The following is a 24,395-nucleotide window of genomic DNA, read 5'->3' as shown; positions in this document are numbered from 1 at the left end:
TTTATTTGGTTGATAATGTGTTTAAAACGTCTCGTTCAATCGATAATTTCATGAATCGAAAAATAAAACTATTACAAAGTACAAATTGCAAGACAATTTGTACACTCTGACAATTTGTGACTCTGATCGTGCACTATAGCTTGAAATTGAGTTACTTTACAGAGATGACGCAGACTTCTGTGCACATTCGTAACAAATTTATTCAAAGAAAAGCTGCAAATTAACAGTTAGGAAGATGTTATGCTGCGAAAGATGAAGTGACAATTTTCAACATTTCATGAAGAACAACATAAACGTGAAAATCAATCTCTGAACATATATTTGACCTAAAACTGTAGAAATGAACCAAACTTATTTTTTTTTGACAAATACAAAGATACATTGTAACATAAAAGTGACAACAGTGAAAAGAAGAAAATAAATATCATGTTTCAACAGAATTCTTTCCCACAGTGCATTACAAGGTTATAGATATTTGATATATATGTATACTGGAGTAATACAATAAAGCAGTAACAGTACAAGCTCCAAATGGAAAACACCGACTCAACCAAAATTTTGGATTTTCAAATGGATAAAAAACAATTACTTTCTCATATCAGAACAGACAGAAATGGGAACGTTTCATCAAATTGTTTGGTTTGCGTTAGTCGAGATACTGAGACGTGAATGCATAGTTGAGAGGTTAAGGCTTCAGGCGAGGGGAAAATGACTCCCGTTTTGAAACAAGTGTCGATTTTGTGTCGAAATAGTCGGGTTTGGACAGATTATGTATTCAATTTAACAATGAACAGGCCTAAACTGTTATATTTTACATTTAATTTATGGTGAGTCCATGACAAGTTTGATTTTTAAAGTTAACACGTAAACTCAAAAACACGTCAACTCACCCAAACTATATTCCATCCGTTTTCCAGCCTAAATTGTAAATCTTTTCCTAAATTTGATCACTTTGAAAAACGACCTCCAAACCCCACACGTCATTAATCGTCTGAAAATGATAATGTAATATTTTAAACGTGTTTCCAGCTCCAGACGACCCACAAACTCCAACTGGTCATAAATGTAGATTACTCGATTTCAGTGATAAATACCAGATATGGATATGCAGATACTGACAGAAGTGGAAAAATATAAATACTTAAAATGTCTCCCCCGAGAAAATGCAGTTTTTTACTACATTTTTGAAATAAATTCTTTACATTTTAAGTTTTCTGCACATATATTTTCTTCACATATTAGTTTGAAATAAAAGATTGAAAGAAAATGAATGATTGCTCAGTTTAATTGCATTTTAAAACAAAATTCACTCAAATCAGGGGCCTTGCTACACAGAACATCTTATACACTTTTGCATAAAAACCTAAAACATTGACACATATTTAAGTTCAGCGCTTACATCTTTAGATTTTTAGTGGTGGTTGTGGTACAAAAATACACAAACATATTCATAACAACTTAAAATGACTAACATGGGTAACTAAAAATGTTTTTGACCTGACAGTTTAGCTGAAAATGTACAGAAATGTTCAGTTTTAAAAAGTGTTAATGCCTTATAGTTTCTTCAGAGAAATATTTCTAGAGCTTTTGAATAATATATCTTGGCTTCTGATGTAATCCCACATAAAAATGAATAAATAAATGCACTTCAGGCGTAAAGTCAATATGCAGTTTGAGCAGAAATTTTGAAAAATAATTGTTTAGAATGACAGGAAGTAGTGCTGAGACAGAATCCCTCTGTGATGTCATCAATGTGCGACCTGTCGTTGAAAGCACAGCGACAATTTACACTTAACTGACAGTTTAATCGATCATTCAACAGAGTAAAGGTGTTAAATGGCATTATTGTTTGACCATTCATAACTATTGTGTAATTTATATGGATAAAATGTATTTATTTATTGGCTTTTTTACAGCATGGTTGCTAGGTGGACAAATAGGCAAAATGTTTAGTAAAATATGAAATATATTTGAGTTTCTATATTTTAGTGAAACATGCAGACACCTGTCATATAGACTTTAACTAAAACTTAAATTTCCCTTTTTTTTAATTGTGGAATTCAAAATAGTGCGACACTTAAAATAATAATAATTTAATAATAATAATTCTGTTGTTTTCTTCTGTTCGTGCAGTGAAACAGTAGACTTGTCTAAGGCACTTCCCCGTCTGAGAATATTAAATATGAAGACTTTTTGGCTGAAGTTCGTGATGGCAGGGTGAGCTCTGATTGGCTAATGACAACTGTGTGTAAACAGATTATAATGAAGGCCTGAAGATCCAATATTTTAGCGTAACTGAACTAAATGTGACCTTTTAGACCGATTTAACAGTTGGCTTCTCACAAGAATTTAGAGATTAATCTTTAAATGCATTTTGGCAACACCCACTTTATGTGTAATCTACAGCAACAAAATATCTACCTGTAAATCACTTTTTAACTCTAAACTTAAAACTACAAAATTTCTTCTCACAATAAAACTGAAATTGGAGACTATTATTCACATCTCTAATTCAGAACCGAACGTGTAACTGAAATGTCACTCACAGCCTTCAGATTCTACCTTTGTGGAGCTCCTTCTCTCTCTGCAGACGTTACGCACAGACGTTCTTTCGTTTAGTAAAATGCTCCTCGACATTTAGACTGAGGCAGTGAGTGGCACAGTTATGAGCGGCACAATGAGTTTCTTTGCTTTTTTTTTGGGTACAAATGAACTTTAAACTGTAAAATGGAAAAATATGGAAAAATGCTCCGACTGGGTGAGAGTTTAGCTGCTAAAATAGAAATTGGAGGCAAAAATATGTCCGTATGTTTAGACAACCATGCCAGAAATTGTTTTATAAACCAGATAAACATATTTAGTTGATTTATCTATAACTTAACATACTTTTGTGGTCTCTGTTATCAGTTATCAGCCACAACAGTAAGATGTATTTCGCATGTCGGCTCAAAATATTCATATCGAAACATCCCCAATTCATTTTCTCAACAAACGGACTCAGAAACGTCTTATAAAAGGACAGAAATGTATTGAGTTGAACTGTGTGTGATCCCAAAGCCTGTGTCAGTGATGAATGTGAGTGTAGCTGCAGTGTTCCTATTGTTTATCTGGTTTTCTAAAACTGTTTACTTACAGTTTCTCTTTTTAGATGTCGGGTACAAACTAAATACTGAGCAGGGCTTTTATATTCATCATCAGGCTGTCGCAGCTCTTTCACATTAAAAGTGTTGAGAACATTTTATAACTCAACGCTAAAATCCCATATGCCGTGACGTCACCGGCAGAAAGAGCCGCTACAGTTTGAGGTAAATACTTGGCGCTGTGTGGGGTCGGTGGGTGGGTTTGGAGGCGGGGCAGGCTGCTCATGGCTTCATAAAGGCCTGCATCATCTCCAGCGGCAGAGGGAAGATGATGGTGGAGTTCTTCTCGGCGGCGATGGTGTTGAGGGTTTGGAGGTAGCGCAGCTGGAGAGCGGACGGCGACTCGGCGATCACCAAGGACGCCTCCTTCAGGGCCCGCGACGCGTTCATCTCACCCTCGGCCGCGATCACCTGCGAGTTTAACGGGACACAATTTATTTATTCATTACCTTTATTTAACCAGGTAAAAACAAAGACGAGACGTTTACATCAAAAAGCAAAAAGTGATTCCCCGGTGGAAGATTTGTGAACTTTACTACAACTTGATTTAATTTATGGCCACGTTTTAGATTTTAAAATATAGATAAAATATTGGAAAATATTAAAACGAACTGAATTTATGCTATTGGATAATGGATGATCAAGACTGAGCAAACCCGACGCAGTAGATACAGAGGAAAAGGACAGATAACTTATAGGAATTTAAAAACACACTCTTAATAGAAGAACTCTTATAAACAAAAACTCTTATAAACAAAAACTCTTATAAACAAAAACTCCTATAGACAAAACCTCTCATTTCCTAATAAGGAATGGAGGGGAAAAATAAATAAAGATAAAAATAAAATAAAACTAAATACAAATAAAATAAAAAACAGCTAGCGTAAGACAAGATAATACTAATAATGATGGTAAAATAAACACTGAAAAGGCCTTTATTTAAGACTTACATTACAAGTCCACAGTGCATTTAAAACATTCAGTTGAGTTGTACACAGATCAAAGACCTGTCGCTTACTCTGACAATTAATTTAATATTAGAAAAAAACATTATTGGTTAACTGATGGTTGAGGGCTGACACTGACAGTCGAAGAAAAAACTTCAAATGTGTATCCCGGATGTAATCAAATTGAAACTGCAATTTCACTGCAAACAAAATACCCAGTCTCCAAAAAACAAATATATACATTATAGCAACAGATGGGATTAGATAAATGTTGATTTCTTCTTGAATCAGGCCAAGAAAAACAGTCAACATCATCTTATTTAGTTTGTGTCTCCAGGAAAAAGCTTAGGTTTCATTGTACCCATAGAAACGCACGATTACACACAGCAAACACCAGTATTTTGGTGGCATTAGGCTTAATACAAAGTGAATAAATAATGGAACCGGAGTGAATGATGTGATATTGACGCAGTACCTTGGCGCGCGCCTCTCGACTGGCTTCGGCCTCTGCAGCCATGGCTCGCTGCAGCTGCAGAGGGAGCTTCACGTCCTTGATCTCCACCCGCTCCACCTTTATGCCCCAGTCATCAGTGGCGTCGTCCAGAGTCGACTGCAGAACAGAACGTGGAACACACAAGGGCTCAGTGAGTTTTACACAAACATTGGTAGTTACCGGTAGTTAAGTTTGTGTTTTATTTACTTTTACAATTGTACTTTGGTCTTGGTTTGAGTCCAACTGAGTCCAGACTTGGTTTGGTCTCATTCCCAGTTTAGTCAAGACTCAAGAGGGGTTTTCACACTACAGTTCAATGTATTTTAAGATGGGGACAGGGCCATTATAGGGTCTTAGTTCTTGGTTTAATCAAGGTTTATCTCCTGGTTTAGTCCCAAATTTTTCATGTGGTGCTAGTGCTAAAAATCAAAATAATTATTTGAATAAATAATGAAAAAATAAATCAATAAAATCAATAATAAGAATAAAATAAGTGGCTTGATAAGCGTCGTCAAAATAATTTCACATGTAATTATTACAATGACAATAAAAAGTGCTATTTTTAGACAACTTACTGTAATTTTCGACACAAAATAACTGTTGTTCCTTTAATATGAACATGCTGTGTTTTACTTGTTCTAATAAAGATAAGGACCAATCTAAAACGATTAAGAAAATGTCATATTTTGCCCTGTTTATGTGATGTTTTCAGTCTTCAGACAACTCTACAGTCCAATAAAATGCCTTCCTGCAGACCACTTCCCTCACGTAATGGCTATAATTGACTATCGATTTTGCGACAGCTTTAACGCAGAAATCCCTTAACCGCTATGAAATGTGCAGGGACGGATCTGATTTTGCTACATCTTTCTAAACCAAATCTCTTGCCATATTACAGACCTAAGAATAGTGAGAGAAAGCGCTGGCAGCCCGGGAGCAGATGTCCCTGATGCCTTCTCAAACCTCTGAGATGAGAGTGCCATCTGGAGCCGAGGTTATTGAACTGCTTTGCTTGATCACTTGCAAACGCCGCCGTGTCTGCAATAAATATTTAATGGCTTACAGTGGCAGGGCCGGGTGCCGTTGTGCGTCGCGTAAATGTGAGCGAGGGCAGCTGGGACCGGAGCTGGAGCCCGGGATTAGCCGCGGGTTTTGCGAACAGGCCTGGTGTTCAGCAGTGCTTTGTCTGCATCAGGTGACTGCGGCTTTATACGGTTTGTCAAACGCACCGTGGAGAAAAGAGGTGGGTAAAAAAAATCTGCCTGGCGCGGAGTCGGAAGAGAAGAGCTGAACGATGTGGATGTGGAATCAAAACTGGGATCGAAAATGTGGTTAAAAAGTTAGAAAGTATAAAAGGTAAGAGATCTAGTTTTCAGTAGGGATTCTTGGGAGTCAAACTTGCAAAGCCTTCAGAGCTCAACACAGTCTGAAATACGAGCCATTCTTTCACTAGTTTTATTTTACTTTACTTTGTCTTGTATGTACAGAGAGGAAAAGACAGTCAGCAAATTCAGAAAAAGGAGATCCTGTTAATCGAGGTTGAAGGTGCTCATTGGTAACACACTTACAAGAAAAAGAGGAAGCCAAGGCACCTATAATAAAAGTTATTATTCTAAATAGTTTAATTTTAAAGCCGTATTTTTGTATATTTTATTTAACCAGGAACACACCCATTGAGATCAAGAGCTCTTTTTCAAGGGGGGACCTGGCCAAGAGGTCAGCAGCACATGTCATCTTCAAATATTTAAAAGCACAAACACTGAGTGATACAGTTCCCACAGTCTCTACAGTGAACAGAATTTGTTGAGAGAAACTGGATTTGACTGTTTCGTTTCCAAGAAGAAGGAGCAGAGAAACTAAAAGCTTGTTTTCCCAGCTCGGTTTGAACATGAGGGACTTGCAACTGAGTGATAAATGTTATTTGAGTATTAACAGTAGTAGCTTGTGGTTCTCTGCAGAAGTGAAGATGAATAACATGGAACTATTCAAAGAAGCATCTGATGTGTGTATTATCTGTCAGTGAAGGCCACTGGGCTTTACAGTGGAGCTCACAGTGATGACTACATCCTGTCACAAACCCCAAAGCACAATGATATACTGGGCTCAGTGACTGTAAACACATGGATGATGCTGCCACATAAATAACATCCCCATAATCAATCACAGGTACAACTGAGACAAAGCATTTCCGTGCAGTGTGACGGGTTCTGTTTCTGAAGTAAAATCGTAGCTTTACCTTTAATTTGCGAACCAATATTGCAATATGTTCTTTAAAAGAAAGCCTTGAAGCAACAATAAAACCAATATATTCATAGCTGTCTATCTCAATTTGCTTTGCTTGCACAGTTGTTATTACAGGAATATTCTCCCGAAGCTCGCTTTGGTTTGAAAACAACGTAACCATGGTTTTATCTGCATTCCAAACTCATTTCAGTGAAAGCAGACGAGATGGAGATGTCAAATGTAGATTGTAACAATTCAAAAGGCTTTGAACAGCAGTAAATTATCGTCTGTGTACAGATGATTTAGGCATTAGGCAGGTTTTCACACAAATCGCTAATATAGATCAAAAACAAAATAGGTCCTAGGATTGAGCCCTGAGGTACACCTTTTGTGACCCCTAAAAAGGAAGATGTTGTCTCTAACATTTGTGTTCACTGTGATCTATTTGACAAATAGTCACTGAACCAGATACTGCCTGATTAGAAAAGCCAATTTTAATTAACGTTTTGATCAGTTTGAACGTTTTGAGTGTGATCCACAGGGTCAAATGCCTTGAGAGGTCAATAAACAGAGCAGCACAGCATTTCTTACTGTCGATGGCAATTGTAACGTCATTTAGCACTTCCACTGTGGCTGTCACAGTGCTACAAGTCAGTATGAAAAGTATTCACAATAGTATTCAAGTCTAAAAATGTCTTTAACTGATGACTGACAAGTTCTCACACTGCTGCGGCCGGCTACACAAGGACCCTGGCATATGTGCTATCTACTCAGCCATGAAGTGGAACGCATTCAGCTTTTATAGTGTAAAGACTGCACATTTTTAGACACTCCAAGAGACTTTGCACTCAATATTCATTCACTCCACACTTGATGGTCGTTGTGTGGCCACAGGTGGATCAGCCGCTGTTACGCCTCACACACGGTGAACGTTCAGTCCACTGACCCACTCCGGCCTAAACTGATTACAAATCTTCAAAACAAACCCAATACTGATCAGAGAAATGTTTTTACCGTGTGTTTTGAGAAGTTATCAGCCGATGAGTGAAAACTGCACAGATCATTGTGAGATTAGTGATGGATATGTACTGGAAATATTGCACTAATGGCTGCAATTAGGCAATAATAATAATGTTTGTAATGAGAGGCAGAGGAGCCAAACATTAGAGCAATCCCCTGATAGTGAGCAGTACATAATCAATCTGTGGTTAGAGAAAAACTTGTTTCAAAATGTACAATTAGTCTTGACATTACGAACCAAATATTCAGGTTTTTATATATATATATAAGATCATAATATATATAGATCATTTTGTGACGTTTATTTATTTATTCTAACTAAAATATTAAAATAATGTGATGAAATCTTGAAAGAAACAATCAAATTGGGCAGTCTAAAAGCAGAGGGTTAAGGATGAAATAATAAAGTCAATAAATGAATCATTCCTGTCATCTTCAGAGTGAAACGCCTCTGTCGTACCTGCATGCTGTGAGCGATCTCCTCTCGGTCAGACAGGATCTCGGCCAGGTTCTTGGTGCCCAGGACGTTCCTCAGTGTGGTCTGAGCCAGCAGGCGCGTGGCAGCGTCAGCGTTTGTGATGTTAGCGACGGCCAGGATGGCATTCTGTACGCGGTAATACACCACCCCGTCCACACTGACCGTCACAGAGTCTTTGGTCAGAACCTACCACAGGGAAAACACAGAGAAAGAACAGCAGAGGAAACAAAGAGAGAAAGAACAGCAGAGGAAACAAAGAGAGAAAGAACAGCAGAGGAAACAAAGAGAGAAAGAACAGCAGAGGAAACAAAGAGAGAAAGAACAGCAGAGGAAACAAAGAGAGAAAGAACAGCAGAGGAAACAAAGAGAGAAAGAACAGCAGAGGAAACAAAGAGAGAGAGACAGAACAGCAGAGGAAACAAAGAGAGAGAGACAGAACAGCAGAGGAAACAAAGAGAGAGAGACAGAACAGCAGAGGAAACAAAGAGAGAGACAGAACAGCAGAGGAAACAAAGAGAGAGAGACAGAACAGCAGAGGAAACAAAGAGAGAGAAAGAACAGCAGAGGAAACAAAGAGAGAGAGACAGAACAGCAGAGGAAACAAAGAGAGAGAGACAGAACAGCAGAGGAAACAAAGAGAGAAAGAACAGCAGAGGAAACAAAGAGAGAGAGACAGAACAGCAGAGGAAACAAAGAGAGAGAGACAGAACAGCAGAGGAAACAAAGAGAGAAAGAACAGCAGAGGAAACAAAGAGAGAGAGACAGAACAGCAGAGGAAACAAAGAGAGAGAGACAGAACAGCAGAGGAAACAAAGAGAGAAAGACAGAACAGCAGAGGAAACAAAGAGAGAGAGACAGAACAGCAGAGGAAACAAAGAGAGAGAGACAGAACAGCAGAGGAAACAAAGAGAGAGAGAAAGAACAGCAGAGGAAACAAAGAGAGAGAGACAGAACAGCAGAGGAAACAAAGAGAGAAAGAACAGCAGAGGAAACAAAGAGAGAAAGAACAGCAGAGGAAACAAAGAGAGAGAGACAGAACAGCAGAGGAAACAAAGAGAGAGAGACAGAACAGCAGAGGAAACAAAGAGAGAGAGAAAGAACAGCAGAGGAAACAAAGAGAGAAAGAACAGCAGAGGAAACAAAGAGAGAGAGACAGAACAGCAGAGGAAACAAAGAGAGAGAGACAGAACAGCAGAGGAAACAAAGAGAGAGAGACAGAACAGCAGAGGAAACAAAGAGAGAGACAGAACAGCAGAGGAAACAAAGAGAGAGAGACAGAACAGCAGAGGAAACAAAGAGAGAGAGACAGAACAGCAGAGGAAACAAAGAGAGAGAGACAGAACAGCAGAGGAAACAAAGAGAGAGAGACAGAACAGCAGAGGAAACAAAGAGAGAGAGACAGAACAGCAGAGGAAACAAAGAGAGAGATAGAACAGCAGAGGAAACAAAGAGAGAGATAGAACAGCAGAGGAAAAAACAGAGAGAGAGAGGGAGAGTGAGAGAGAGAGCGCAGCAGAGGAAAATAGAGAGAGAGAGATCAGCAGCAGAAGAGAAAAACAGAGAGAGAAAGAAAAGCAGAGGAAGAGAGAAAGAGGTAAATGCTTAGTTTATCAGTCACTTAATTGTGTTGTAAAGACCCCAAACATGACATTTACAGACACAGAGCATTTTTTCTAATGGATTACAAAAAGGAAATCTTCTGATTAATGACATTTAAGAAAATACGAAGATTTAAAAGGGGAAATGAGCTACAGGAAACCACGGCACCAAAGAGAGAAGAGGTTAATCGAAACTGCACGTCTGTGTTAACCACTCTGCCACTGTGCACATCCTGATCGATAACAGACATTAATGGCTTTTTTTAATAGAGCAGATGAAAAGTGGAGCGAGGACTGAGTGTGCGGTTGAATTAATATACAACATACAAGGCGCATTAGGGGCGTGTTCACGCTGACAAGTTTGTACCATGTTCTAATGTTGACTTTATTTGGTGTATTTATACCTTGTAAATATAAATTATAGTTTTACACAAATCGAGCAGGTATTTGTGGAGAAAATTTTGAAAAATCTGTAGAAAATAACTCATTCCAGTCTGTGTGCATAATTTACACAAAGAAAACAACATTTTTGACTCTCTAAACATAAATTCAACAAAATAAACTCGCTCACATTTATTTTTATTTGTCAATTTTTTTTTTCTTTTCTTTGCGGAGTAATTTTAGCAAGTGCTAGTGATTTAGCAAAATTCTTCATATATTTATCTTAACTGCATTTTAGTTCAAAGAGTCGTCCTAGTTCCTGTAAATGTCTTGCAAATGTGTGTGTATAAATGTGTATAATATGCTGTAGATCACACATTGCCCTCTTCAAATCAGCAATAATATGACGTGGTGGAACATTATGAATTTCCATAGAAGCAAATACACTGGCTGCATTTGAAAACATCCCTGTGAATGTAACTTTTCTCAGGGTGCAGGTGTGTTACCTCTTGTGGTGGGATGTCGAAGGTGATGGTGCGCATGTCCACGTTGATTAAACTGTCGGTGCAGGGCAGGATGAAGAACAGGCCTGAGGAAACGCACACAGACAGACAGACAGACAGACAGACAGACAGACACAGACACACAGACACACAGACACAGACAGACACAGACACACAGACACACAGACACAGACACACAGACACACAGACACAGACACACAGACACACAGACACACAGACACACAGACACACACAGACACACACACAGACAGAGCAGAGTGTGAGCGCAGCACCAAAGTCGACTGTAAACACAGCAATGATCTAAAACCACAGTCCAGTCCTGCGTTACAAATGCTGCCAAAACCAGCAGTGTTTAAAGTCTACATGACGTCTGGTATGATCCCCGAGGTAAATAATTGTCCGTTTTTTTTAAACATACAGCAACAAAAACATACATAAAACAAACTGATCTATGTAAAGATTAAGATATTTAAAAAAAGGCAGAGCTGGGTAGGACCATAGAGATAATTAAAAACTAAAATGAGGTAGCGTCCAAAGGAAAGAGTCTCATTTTGTCCATTTGTTGAATTTGTCTATTTTCAAGTTGAGTCCAGCGGTAATTTTTTCCATGATGTGTATGTCAATTATAATGTCTGTCCAGTCCTTAAAGATCCAATATCATGCTATTTTTCCCATTTCGTAGTCTACCCTAAAGGCATAGTTGATCATAATTGTGCAACACCCATAACATAATAGTTAAAAAATATCACCCATATCTTTGACCCTGCTCCCCTTCCCGGAAATGCAAACGACTTAGCTTGAGTCCGCCTGCCCCGCACACCCCTCGACGTAGCCTCAGCGTGCGTGACGTAGCCTCAGCGTGAGCGTGCGTGACGTAGCCTCAGCGTGAGCGTGCGTGACGTAGCCTCAGCGTGAGCGTGCGTGACGTAGCCTCAGCGTGAGCGTGCGTGATGTAGCCTCAGCGTGCGTGACGTAGCCTCAGCGTGCGTGACGTAGCCTCAGCGTGTGTGACGTAGCCTCAGCGTGCGTGACGTAGCCTCAGCGTGAGCGTGCGTGACGTAGCCTCAGCGTGAGCGTGCGTGTCGTAGCCTCAGCGTGAGCGTGCGTGACGTAGCCTCAGCGTGCGTGACGTAGCCTCAGCGTGAGCGTGCGTGACGTAGCCTCAGCGTGAGCGTGCGTGACGTAGCCTCAGCGTGAGCGTGACGTAGCCTCAGCGTGAGCGTGCATGACGTAGCCTCAGCGTGCGTGACGTAGCCTCAGCGTGAGCGTGCGTGACGTAGCCTCAGCGTGAGCGTGCGTGACGTAGCCTCAGCGTGAGCGTGCGTGACGTAGCCTCAGCGTGAGCGTGCGTGACGTAGCCTCAGCGTGAGCGTGCGTGTCGTAGCCTCAGCGTGAGCGTGCGTGTCGTAGCCTCAGCGTGAGCGTGCGTGATTTAGCCTCAGCGTGAGCGTGCGTGACGTAGCGTGAGCGTGCGTGACGTAGCCTCAGCGTGTGTGACGTAGCCTCAGCGTGCGTGACGTAGCCTCAGTGTGAGCGTGCGTGATGTAGCCTCAGCGTGCGTGAAGTAGCCTCAGCGTGCGTGACGTAGCCTCAGCGTGAGCGTGCGTGACGTAGCCTCAGCGTGTGTGACGTAGCCTCAGCGTGCGTGACGTAGCCTCAGCGTGAGCGTGCGTGACGCAGCCTCAGCGTGCGTGACGTAGCCTCAGCGTGAGCGTGCGTGACGCAGCCTCAGCTTGCGTGACGTAGTCTCAGCGTGAGCATGACGTAGCCTCAGCGTGAGCGTGACGTAGCCTCAGCGTGAGCGTGCGTGACGCAGCCTCAGCGTGCGTGACGTAGCCTCAGCGTGAGCATGACGTAGCCTCAGCGTGAGCGTGACGTAGCCTCAGCGTGAGCGTGCGTGACGTAGCCTCAGCGTGCGTGACGTAGCCTCAGCGTGCGTGACGTAGCCTCAGCGTGGAGGTTGTGGGGTTGTAAACAGAGGCTGAGGCGTGGGCCGGTACACAGCGCATGACACAGCGGCACATGTCAGCGGCAGCAGCATTGAAATAAAAGAAGTAGCGTTTGAAGCTAACTGTGCCTAAATAGCAGCGGTTCCTCTTGAGCGCTCACAAGGATGACTAATTTAGAAGCTAAATTAAGTGGCTTTAATTCAATCTATAGGTAAATTTGCAGGGCTGTTAGTAGATTAAAGAAATTGTTGCCCCTTTGTATTGATTAAGCGACTGGCATGGCACTGGCAAATGCTCTTGAAAAAAGAAAAAAAAAGAATAGGAATAGAAAAAGAAAAAAGTAGTATCAATGTGAGCTAAGCAATATGACAAACAAAAAACTAAAATCAAAATGCTTTCAATATTCACTTTCTGAACATAAAAAATACAAACTTTTAATAAATGTCACATGATAAACGCTGCTTTTCCTGGTTCACTTCCATTAAAAAGGACCATTGACTCCATGCTCTGTTCTAATTGTGCGCATAAGAAAGCTGTCGATTCAGATTTCACATTTAGGACGTCAAGATCACAATTTGAACAGTTGTAAATGACAAAACCTGCAAATATCTGGTTAAACTTTTCCCCTGCAGAGAACTAAAGGTGTATAAAAGTCCACTAAGACATAAAAACACGTGCTTCATCCAACTTAAATCACTACAAAACGACTATACAGAGCTTGTTTGAATGTACTAAACATAGCTTGTTTGTGGAGCTCTATTTTTACCCCTGGTCGTCATAAACAGTCTGTTGGCATCCACCGGAGTCACATGTCCAGGTTTAGTTTGGACCGGGGCCAGTTGTAGGCTTCAGTGACATGACATAAGATCAGCGTAAAGGGTTTCTCGACTACTGGAGTTTGTCTGGACAGTTTTCTATGAATAATACAGACAGATACTGTAAGTCCTGATGATTTCATTCCAGCTGAGGAAGGAAAAGGGCTGGACCATAAAGTGCAAACTATGTTCACGTAGTGTTGAGTTTTTTAGTGCTAATGTATCAGCAACGTTGTACAAAAACTTTGAAAATTGGGTGAGAGAAAAGAAGTAATGTGCAAAAGAAATCACTACATGTATGCTCTTTTGGTTCGAACTCACCATAGATTTGGCAAGTCAAATTCTGTATTTGTGGAATATGTTGTATATTGTGCAGAATAAATCCAGTTTAAATACAAAAAAATTGATTTTTATTCTCAAGTTTCCGACTGATGTCAAGACTGTTCGTTTCACTGATAATAATTGTGATTAGTCAGGTCGTAACATAATCAGAAGGACTAAAATACTGGAAAAATCAATAGTCTAAAAAAGTACAACTAAACGTAAAGTGCTTTTTATTGGTCTGTTTTTGTTACATTATTTTACTTAATTATTCAGAACGTTAGAGTTCATAAAGTTGGTCACAAACTTTGAAATTGACCAAACAACTGTGAAATCCCCAAAGTCTCAATAATCATGAATAACCATTAAATCATGATATTTCTTCACAGAAGTTTCCCTGGAAGATAAATCGTAGTTCAAAACTCCATGATTCACTGTGTCTGTCCCTTTCCCTGGTCCGTGTATCGCAGACTCTATCCTCTCAGTGTGCAGATGCTCGGACCTGTTCTGGTCTCCTCCCTTTTGACCTTGTGTGCCCCAGTCGCCATGGCAACGTGTGTTATTATGCGCTCGACAGGATTCTGCTCCACAGAGGTGGGTTATGTGGGTTAACTAACATTTACAGCAGCGGAGAGAGAACAACCACAAACACAAGTCTAACTGCTGGATACAAAACTGTTTTAGGGCGTCACGGCTGCGATTAGAGCCACGTGTCGCTCCCAAAACTATGACCTGACCAAAAATCTGCCCACAAGCTCGAAGGACACAGAAAAGTACAAGGTATTCACAGGTAAAATGGTTGAATAAAGCCCCAATTTACTCCCAAATCTGTATATTCCCAGTAAAATGATAGACTAAGACACATTTGACAGATTAATCAATAATTTTGAAATATTTGTCGTTACAGAGCCTTAAAACTTACTTCAAACCAGTCCAACATTTGAGTTTTTTTGATCGATTTATGAATTAAACACAATTAAAAGGTGCACTATGTAACTTTGCTTGTTTTGTCTCCATGAAGAGCTTTGCCTGGAAGGTTCTATAGAATGGCATTGAACTCATCTATCTCCATGGAGACAAGCAAGCGACATTACCTGGTCAAATACAGGTCAGATCTGTGGAGAGGCGTCACCGCATCGAAGGCAATAATGCAGGTTTTTCAAGGTATTTTTAAGCAATAAAAACACCTGTAAATAACATCAATTCCGGCAATAACATCTCCATGGAGAGAAGCAAGCCACGTTCCCTGGTCAAACACAGGTCAGATCTGTGGAGAGGTGGTCCGAGCACAGTAAGAATGCAGGTTTTTCCAAGGTATTTTTAAGCAATGAAAAAATGTAATCAATTCAAAACTGTTTAATGCCATACGGTGGAACATTTCAGGCAAATCAATAACATCTTCATGGAGACGAGCATAAAGTCACCTTACGCCGGTGCCAAACACACCGAGCTCGTTTAAAGCTTTTAACAAATACTCCAGGCACACAAATGTCTGGAAAGTAAACCTTGCATGCCAAAGATACAAACATTTTACATGACAATTTTCATGCAACTGTGAAGAAAAGTGCTGAAAACCTGATCCCTTCATTGTTCTCATATCACAGCTTTAAACTGGCCTTTCCCCCAAAAAATGAGCTCTGTTTCTTTTCCCACGCCTGCACCAAAACAATCCCAGATGAAGGTCAGGCGTGTTTATCAGTTGTGGAATGTTTGAGTGGAATCCTGTTTGAATATGAGAGAAACGCACAAGGAAACACCAGTGGCTATGATCAGACGGACCATTAAAAAATAGTAAAACCATTATATTTGCATCCGCGACACATTTCTGCAGAGAACAGCACATTAGCTAAATAATAACAACTTTTTAGAACGATGTGATTACGAAGCTATTTAAAAAAATGAAAATAGCTTAGACTGGCCCTGCGACGAGTTGGCCACTGTCCAGGGTGTACCCCGCCTAAGGCCCGAAGTCACTGGGATAGGCTCCAGTCACCCGCGACCTCGAAAGGGAACAAGCGGTAGAAAATGGATGGATGGATGGAAAATAGCTTAGTAGTTGGATTCGATACAGCTCCTTTAAAACTATATTTTTATTAAATACAGTAGTTAATAGTAGTAGTTAATACAAAGATTAAGGATGTTCTTAACTAGGGCTGGGAATCACAGGGTCCCTCATGATTCCATGCAATACACGATACAAAATACACGGCTCACAATAATATACGATAATATCCCGATTTTGCGATACATGTGATCATCAATATATTGCTCATGACATGCTACTATATATCACTATTTTTTAAAGAACCCAATACGTTTTAACAAAATTTGTCTTTGTAAAACCACGACTTGCACAAACTCAACATGAAACACGCCCATTTTAACCACCCAAACGGTCAAAATCTTATATATATATATACACACATATATATATATATATATATATATATATATATATATATATATATATATATATATACACATATATATACATATATATATATACACATATATATATATATATATATATACAACAATATTGTAGGGCGGTCACAAAATAATACCAAATTACACCAAAAAATGACTCATGGCGATAAATCGATACACAATATCGATACAAATTTAGTATCACGATATATCAATATTCGATATCTTGGCGCACCCCTATTCTTAAAGGTGGTATGGACGATTTTTTTCAGCAAATCTTTTATCATATTTCCTCGTGTTGCGTGGATAAATCATTTGTCCTGCCACGTATCAATCATAAAACGCACCTACCGCTCACCTGCAGCCGCGTCAGGCTCGTCCCCACGTTTCCGCGTGCCTAAGCGCATGGATCTATCATAATACAGTTCCCTCAGTGTACGGGGCAAAATGAAGACAGAGAAAGACAGTTCGAGCTGACGCAGAAGTGGACAGAAATCTACGGGAGACGAGAGATGTGATGCGCTCCGTTGCGCTAATAAACAAACGCACGTGTGTGTTGTATCAGTCCACACGGGGGAGTGCGCATGCGCACTTCCGCCTGCGTTCTCAGATCGCCGAAAAATCGTCCATACCGCCTTTAACACTATGAGGACAAAGTTAGATTGTACAACATCTCATTTACTTACAGCCCGTTTCAGATGCTCTCCCGTTGTAAATGATTTGAGATTAGGTTTTACAGAACACAAGGCGCCATTGCTGCACAAACTCCAGATTTGTTTTAGTTCAACCCCACGAGCCGTCATGATTCATCTAATAAAAGCAGCACTCTTATCCACATGATCACTGTCAAGTCTCAAGCAATTCACACTCTAATCAAAGCAATATTCCAATAAAATCAAGAACATTTACCAAAAATAATGAACGGAAAGCAATGGTATTTGTGCGTATAATATAGTATCAATACATTGAGATAAACTATTAACTATTATCATTACACTTTTAGCCGTAGCCATATCTTGTGTTCCTCTTTTAAATGAATCCTAAACGTTTCATGTTGTATCGTCATATCGTGTCAGGATGAAGCACGTTCTTTAAATGCTTGAGAGAGCTTTGTGTGTGGGCGTGTCCTGACCTGGTCCCTTGGCGCCGCCCTTCAGGATGCGTCCCAGGCGAAAGATGATGGCTCGCTCGTACTCCTTCACGATCTGCGCGCACAGAACGGCATGATGGGAAACAGTCCGCCGTGATTACATTAGACCAGAGCTCGAGGACAAACACACGAGTCAGAGAAACAATTATGTGAAAGGACAAAACAGCAACGCGACACGAGACTCGCAACAGGCATTTTGTTAGTGATATTAGAACATGAACACTTAGTTTACTTTAGTGATGGAGGTAGATCACTAGGGACTGTGCCACTAACAATTTCATTTAGCGTTTGAACAGGGCAAAATTGGACCTTTCCTGAGTTGTTTTCGGGTGCGTTCACAGGTGCTAAACTGAGCCCATTTTGGTCCTGAATGGGACTTGGTTTGGTCTTTATTTAGTTCTGATCTAGTCTAGGTTTAGTGTGCTTTTATTCTAATTGTGGTGCTGAAATCAGTCTCGAGTATCAAGACCTTAATAGAAAAATCAAGTCAGAATATAAGTTTTTATCTTGGTTATAAAGAGTCTAGAGCTGGAACTAATTATTCTTTCGATTTATCGATTTGTTGTTTAGAATGCAAAGGTCACGTGATGACATTGCAGACATTGCAGCCCTAAATAGGTCACATTCCAATATATACCGTACTTTTCAGACTTTAAGCCTCTGGTTTTTTTCCCCACGCTTTGACCCCTGCAGCCCATAAAACAGTGCGGTTAATTTATAGATTTTTACTGGCTAATGGCCCCCGAGCGGCACTCTGGCAGGAAGCGCAAGCATTTGACAAACGAGAAGAAGACGTCAGTGGACAGTGGTCAATGTTTTATTACAATCAGACTTATTTTCACGAAGAAATGAGTCTAATGAGGAAGTGAATACAGACGCGGCAAAACTCAAGAGACATTCGATATACGGCGCTCTGCAGTTTAGAACCTGCTGCATTGAAATGAGACTTTCTTGCCAGACCTGACCATCACTACCGTGGACCATATGTTTGTGTAAATATTTCATGTTACAATGTAACACTCACTGGATAACTACGAGCTCAGGAGCAGATGATCCAGATGTGAAGACACAGACTCACACAGAGTAATCAAGGACAGAGGGGACAGTAGGGACAGCTGTGATGTGTTTTCTGTTTGTTAAGCTTCAAAATGCTGTGTGTTTTGTTACAAATTTCATTGGAGCAGCTTTAATTCAGGAGCGCTGTATAACCCGAAAAGTACGGTAGTTTATACATTACTATTATACTATATTTAAAGCAAATTTCCTGAGGGGACAAATTCGTGTGTAAATGGAGCAGTTGAAAGGATCTGCTTTTATTCTGACTCTTGTCCTGTGTGCGGACTGACAGGCGCCATGGCAACCAGAGTACCAGGTGTCACACTGCGCGGACTGACCTTGATGCACATCCAGATGGAGATGGGCAGCGTGATCACTGTGAGCAGCATGGAGAACATCACCAGGATCCAGCCGCACAGCCCGATGGACGAGTCCGGGTTCTCCAGGGCTGAGGGGAGAACGGGCAGGGTCAGAATCATCGGAGCATTCACACGTCAGACTCTAAATGTGCTCGGGTTTTCATTGGTTTCGGATCATCATCTTAGGCAGGAGCCAGTTTTAGGGAAACAAATCAGGAAGTAATTCAAGGCAAGAGCACAGCGCGTAAGCAACGTGATTAACGGAACAAGAAAAGAAGCATTAAAATATTAAAAACAACAAAGAAATGCTCATGTAGTTGTAATTCCACTTTTGATCAATTAATGTCTTTTAATTAATTAATTTGTGTGGTGTGTGCCATTCATTTCTGTATTTTATGTGTTGTAGCACTTTAAGGTGACTCAAAAACAGTGCAATATAGAAAATTATGTGAAAAAAGTACACATATGTAGCTGACTAAATGTGATGTCAAATATTTCGGTCTACCAACGTTTGTATCAGTCGACTAATTATTTTGAATATTATGAAGGTTAATATGGGGCGACAGCAGAAAGACGAAGGCACAGAAGCTGAAGATTTGTGAGTATAATCTGCTTTTTGACATAAATACACCGTTACCAAGCACTTTGCGGTTTTGCTATAGTCAGTGAAGCTTTAATCAGATAAATGAACAGATCAGAGAGATATGGAATGGTTTTGTAAAATTACAAATAGTGTTTTGTTGACTGTAAGTAAGAATATAACATAAGGCATTTTGTTGGATGTCGGGATGTCGCGATATCAAATTTTAGTGTTACGATTATTGTGAGAAAAATCATCACAATTTAACGATTATTCACAATTTTTGAGACTGTGACAAAGCAATTTTTAATTTTCTTTCATTCTCGTGGTCTGACATGTTACTGTTCCTCAGGTTTGTGACCGGCTTTATGAAATGTAACTATTTGAAAGACAAAATCAAAACACCCAAACAAAACCAAAACCAGATAAAATAAAACATTCTTGGACTAAAAATACTTAATTTTGCCTCTAAAATTGTCTTGTGTTCTTAAGATTATATTATAACCTGAATAATCACAATTATCGATTAACCTGACATAGCTGGTTGGATGTGAAACCCAAGAAAACAACTCCCTGTGCTGATCCCACGGTACAAACTTTGTTCCATTTAATTATATTGTATTTATTCTAATAAGAAAAACAAAACTATACATTGATTTCAGTGTTAATGTCATGAACAGTGCAATTTAACACAAAAAAATAGCCCTAATTCCTCCTCTAAAGCCTGAAATCTGCCCCAAAAAAAACATGCTTTCACTGGACATCACAATTTAAAAAACCCAAGCATATCATTAATTAGACATGAATCTCGATTAAAATATGATTAATTGTTCAGCCCTTTTCCTCTATCATGACTCAAAATGGTGCCACTATAAAAGCACCGGACACAGGCGTTTTCAGGATAGGCTTGAAACTGGAGCACATTGTTTGTGCGATGACCAAACCTCAAGAAATGTTAACTTTTTTTTTGTTTCCTGTCAACTTCAATCTCTTAACCTACAGTTATAAAGATTTTGCATGGCTGGGTATTAAATATGTTTTTCTGATTTAAATAAGGTTCAAACATTATACTCTTTGTAATATGTAGCACTCAGAAGAGCTAAGAAAAAGAACGTTAGCTAATATAAAACAGTCAATAAGCATAAGATTAAGGTCTCCACGTTACCTTAGGGTCTTAGTGCCATAAAAACGAGGAGCTAAAACGTGCAAGAAGGTTAAGTTAAAGACATCAAGAGTTGAGAGCAGATTTGATGTCTTGTCTATGAAGCGTCACCAGAACTCCCAAGGCCTCCGCCACCTCTGACGCTTCAGACCTTTTCACACGCAATCATTTCACTTTATTACGCTCGAAAAGTCATGAAGGTGCAGATGTTTTCCTCTCCTTCGCCTCGTCTTTGTGAAACTTTTTCACTTTTAGAGCTTCGACAACTGAACCTCGCCCTCTCACCGGCGTCTTAAACTTCTCAGCTCGACCTACTGCTGTTCCAGACGGTCTTCAGAACGTGTTTGTAGAGCTCTGAACTAAAACTACGTGCTAAACAGGATCGATACGTCAAAAGGATATGTTCTTGTCTACAGAGTGAGGGCATGTACATGTACTACCCAAATAATTGTGACCTTTGTTTTACATTAGAACTGCAGTAAGGGCTATACAACTTTGTAACTCTCATGTGCACCATTTATTTCTGTCTTTATTCTTTATTAATCTTTATTTAACCAGGTAAGGTTCTATAAATGCCCTGGGCTGTTGCTAGTTTCCATCCGTTTTGCTTCTCACTCTCCTTCAAAACACCAGTAGGGAAGTCACAATGTCAAGTGTTAGAATATTGTGAGAAAAAACATCATGATTTAACGATTATTCACGATTATTGAGACTGTGACCAAACGACCTTGAGAAATCTTTAATTTTCTTTCATTCACCCGTGGTCTGACACGTTACTGTTCCTCAAGTTTGTGACCGGCTTTAGGAAATTAACTTTTTTGAAAGACAAACTAATGTTAAATGTGACAAAAACGGCCAGATAAAATAAAGCTTGTTACAGTTAGGTCTATTTTTTGGACGATAGATTGAACTAAAAATACTAAATTTAGCTTCTAAATGCGTAATTATTTTTTCTTCTTCTTACGATTACATTGTGAACTGAATAATCACGATTATCGATTAACTGAATAATCGTGACATCCCTATTGACCTTATTTCGCTCACTTTTCCCACGTGATCTCACTTCCAGTCCAGTGGAATTCCATTGGTTTAAATGTAGATTGAGGGAAAAGTCTCATCGCTAAAACATGCTATAAAGTAGATTGAGTTGTGTAAAATGTCCAATGTTCATGTAACCAACAAGTCAACAATGCATTCCCAGAGCGGCCTTTTAGTCTGTGTAAAACGTATTTTCTCTGGGGTTCGGCAGCCCTGTGTTCACTAATAACACATAACCGGAAGAAGGATTACATTGTATGGCGGCGCAGACAGGTTTGTGGAATAAATGTGAATACACCAGCGTACAGAACGACACGCACTACAGCCCAGGACGTTTCCCCAGCGATCTCCCACCCAAACACTAACCAGGCCCAACCCTGCTTAGCTCCAAGCTCAGGTGAGATCAGACATGGAGGTAAGGTTCACTTATGCCGGGTGTACACTGATTACGAGGCCGGCGCGGTTAGAACGAGGTCACAATCAAAGAGTGAATCCACGTGACTCTACGCCGCCTTTATCAAACACACACCGCACTGCAACACAACCAAACGCTCAAAATACTACGTTCCATGTAATTGTTTCAAATTCTACTGGGTAAAAACGCAAAATTATCCGACAGTACACAAAGAAGGGCCCTCCAGGATGTACACTTTATTAGCAAATCAGGACGAATAAGATTGACTGAGAACCAATTAATGATTCCATGCCTACTTCTTTTCCACTTTACTTCGTACAGGAAATGGAAGCGTTCAGATGAGGTCACATGACTGCAGTCTATTCTGAAAGCTCTCAAATAAGACCGCTAATGTGCAATGTGTGCGTTTGTTTTCTTGATAACGGCGTAAATGACACAAGGCTCATATTAGTCCATTAGACAGACGGGTTTAACTCAGTGCATTTGTGCGCAGAAGAAGCCTGACAAGTCAACAAAAAGAATAAAAGGACCAAGTCGGGGATCAAAATGCAAATTAAAGCCGGATGAAGCCACTTACTAGACATTTACATGCAGCAGGTAAAACGTACTACCCACCACATGCTAGTAACATCGTTGATTATAATTATGTCAAAATGAATAGATGTTAAAATGAGCAAGCACACAAACAGTCGGCTTTTGGTGTCATACCTTCAATGTCATGAATGCCATGCTTTTGACCTACAGATGAAAGTTAAATGTAAAACACAATTGGACAACATTCACAAAAATTGATAAATGATATAGTCAAGACTTTACCTTCATAATTATTGGATTAAACTGGTGTGAAAGCGTAAAAGTCAGTTCAGCCTTAAATCATGTTTGGTGCCAGTCTAGGCCTAGTTTAGTCCAATTAAGTTTTATTGTTGATAACAACCATCACGATTCAAAGTGCCTCTGACAGGTCGGACGATTCACTGAACTAAAATGCAGTTAAGATAATTAGATACTCAAATTTAGCTAAAAATTATAAAAATGTTATCCCAGAATAGCACATCTTTTAGGTTTAAAGGTTTATATTACTTAGCAAACTGGGGAAAAACTCATCTAATGTCACATATGTTTTTATTTGACAAATAAAAACATATGAGAGCCATTTTTCCTAGCTTTATTTTATTTTGTTGAATTGATGTTTACAGGGTCAAAAACTGGAACATGTCCCTTGTATGATGTCAATCTTTTTCAAGAGCTTTTTCAAGGTTTTCCCCACAAATAACCTACTCGATTGGTATAAAACTATATTCTATATGTACAACAGACATACATTTTAAAAAATATATATATTATTTGACATTTTGCTTTAATAATGCAACAATTTTTTTTTAAATATTTTTGAGTTTCTGGGTAACAAATACGATCAAAATACTATGATTTATAATTAACTATCCACGATATGTCGATTAATCGTTGCAACCCTATTAAAACGTAAGCCAACAACACCAATAAATAGCTACGTAACTTTTGTATTCTTTGTAGCATATATAATTCAACTTTAGGCAATTGATCTATTGCTATTCTTTGTGCAAATTAACATGTCTTCTGTCACTAGGGTTGAAGCACCACAGTTAGCCACGGGAGCTAACGTTTACACGTAATATATCTGCATCGCGTATGTTGTGCAAAATGCAACCATAACAACATTTACTGATTAATTTCTCCCAGTGCATTGAATATGGAACTCAAAGCGTGTCTGTTGTTGTACTGTGCATTAGTAATTATCTCGTCATTAAGAGAAAACAGACGCGCAGTGCGTAAAATCACCTGAAGATCGCTCTCTTCTCCGGGCTTCTTTCATGGCTAACTCTTGGCGGTCATTGTCCATCATGATTCGGTCGGTTCTTTGTCGTTCGGACGGTAAACGGCGGAGCAGAAGCCGTTAGAGGAACGACTTTATGACAACAGTGAAGAGCCTGCGCGGAGAAGGAGGCGGGGACTTCTCTGCCCTGCGTGCTGTCTGCCACGCCCCGGCGTGATGACGCAAACACGTCAGAAACGTCAGTCTATTTCTTCATTTCATTAAAGGTGGAATGGACGATTTTTTTCAGCAAATTTTTTATCATATTTCCTCGTGGCGTGGATAAATCATTTGTCCTGCCACGTATCAATCATAAAACGCAGCTATCGCTCACCTGCAGCCGCGTCAGGCTCGTCCCCACGTTTCCGCGTGCCTAAGCGCATGGATCTATCATAATATAGTTCCCTCGGTGTACGGGGCAAAATGAAGACGGAGAAAGACAGTTCGAGCTGACGCAGAAGTGGACA

At 39.8% G+C, this 24,395-nt stretch overlaps 1 protein-coding gene across 2 annotated transcripts; it reads right to left on the bottom strand.

Annotated features, from left to right (window-relative positions):
• Window positions 1-175: 175 nt before the first annotated feature.
• Window positions 176-24,037, bottom strand: stom (stomatin). 2 transcript variants are annotated; one of them, XM_072453486.1, is made up of 8 exons: window positions 23,895-24,037; window positions 22,785-22,814; window positions 18,861-18,970; window positions 17,449-17,521; window positions 10,787-10,869; window positions 8,284-8,487; window positions 4,563-4,697; window positions 176-3,551 (listed from the first exon to the last, which is right to left on the bottom strand). In XM_072453486.1, the coding sequence occupies exons 1-8, from the start codon at window positions 23,956-23,958 to the stop codon at window positions 3,363-3,365; spliced, it is 888 nt and encodes a 295-aa protein (XP_072309587.1). In that variant the 5' UTR covers window positions 23,959-24,037; the 3' UTR covers window positions 176-3,362. The 2 variants fall into 2 exon arrangements, with proteins under 2 accessions (XP_072309587.1, XP_072309588.1); XM_072453487.1 differs by lacking the exon at window positions 22,785-22,814.
• Window positions 24,038-24,395: the final 358 nt, after the last annotated feature.

Source organism: Eucyclogobius newberryi, unplaced genomic scaffold (assembly GCF_026437365.1).
Source record: "Eucyclogobius newberryi isolate DKJ021-1_F unplaced genomic scaffold, fEucNew1.0.hap1 SCAF_2, whole genome shotgun sequence".
Lineage (NCBI taxonomy): Eukaryota > Metazoa > Chordata > Actinopteri > Gobiiformes > Gobiidae > Eucyclogobius > Eucyclogobius newberryi.
The sequence above is the reverse complement of the archived record's forward strand: the minus strand, read 5'-3'. Positions and strand labels throughout refer to the sequence as shown.

Excerpts from the sequence above, each read along its gene's own strand:
- stom (XM_072453486.1), bottom strand. The coding sequence starts at position 23,958 with ATGATGGACAATGACCGCCAAGAGTTAGCCATGAAAGAAGCCCGGAGA. Across the intron at positions 22,815-23,894 it reads GAGAAGAGAGCGATCTTCAG|GTCAAAAGCATGGCATTCAT; the intron begins GTGATTTTACGC and ends TTTCATCTGTAG. Across the intron at positions 10,870-17,448 it reads GGGCGGCGCCAAGGGACCAG|GCCTGTTCTTCATCCTGCCC; the intron begins GTCAGGACACGC and ends GCGTTTCCTCAG.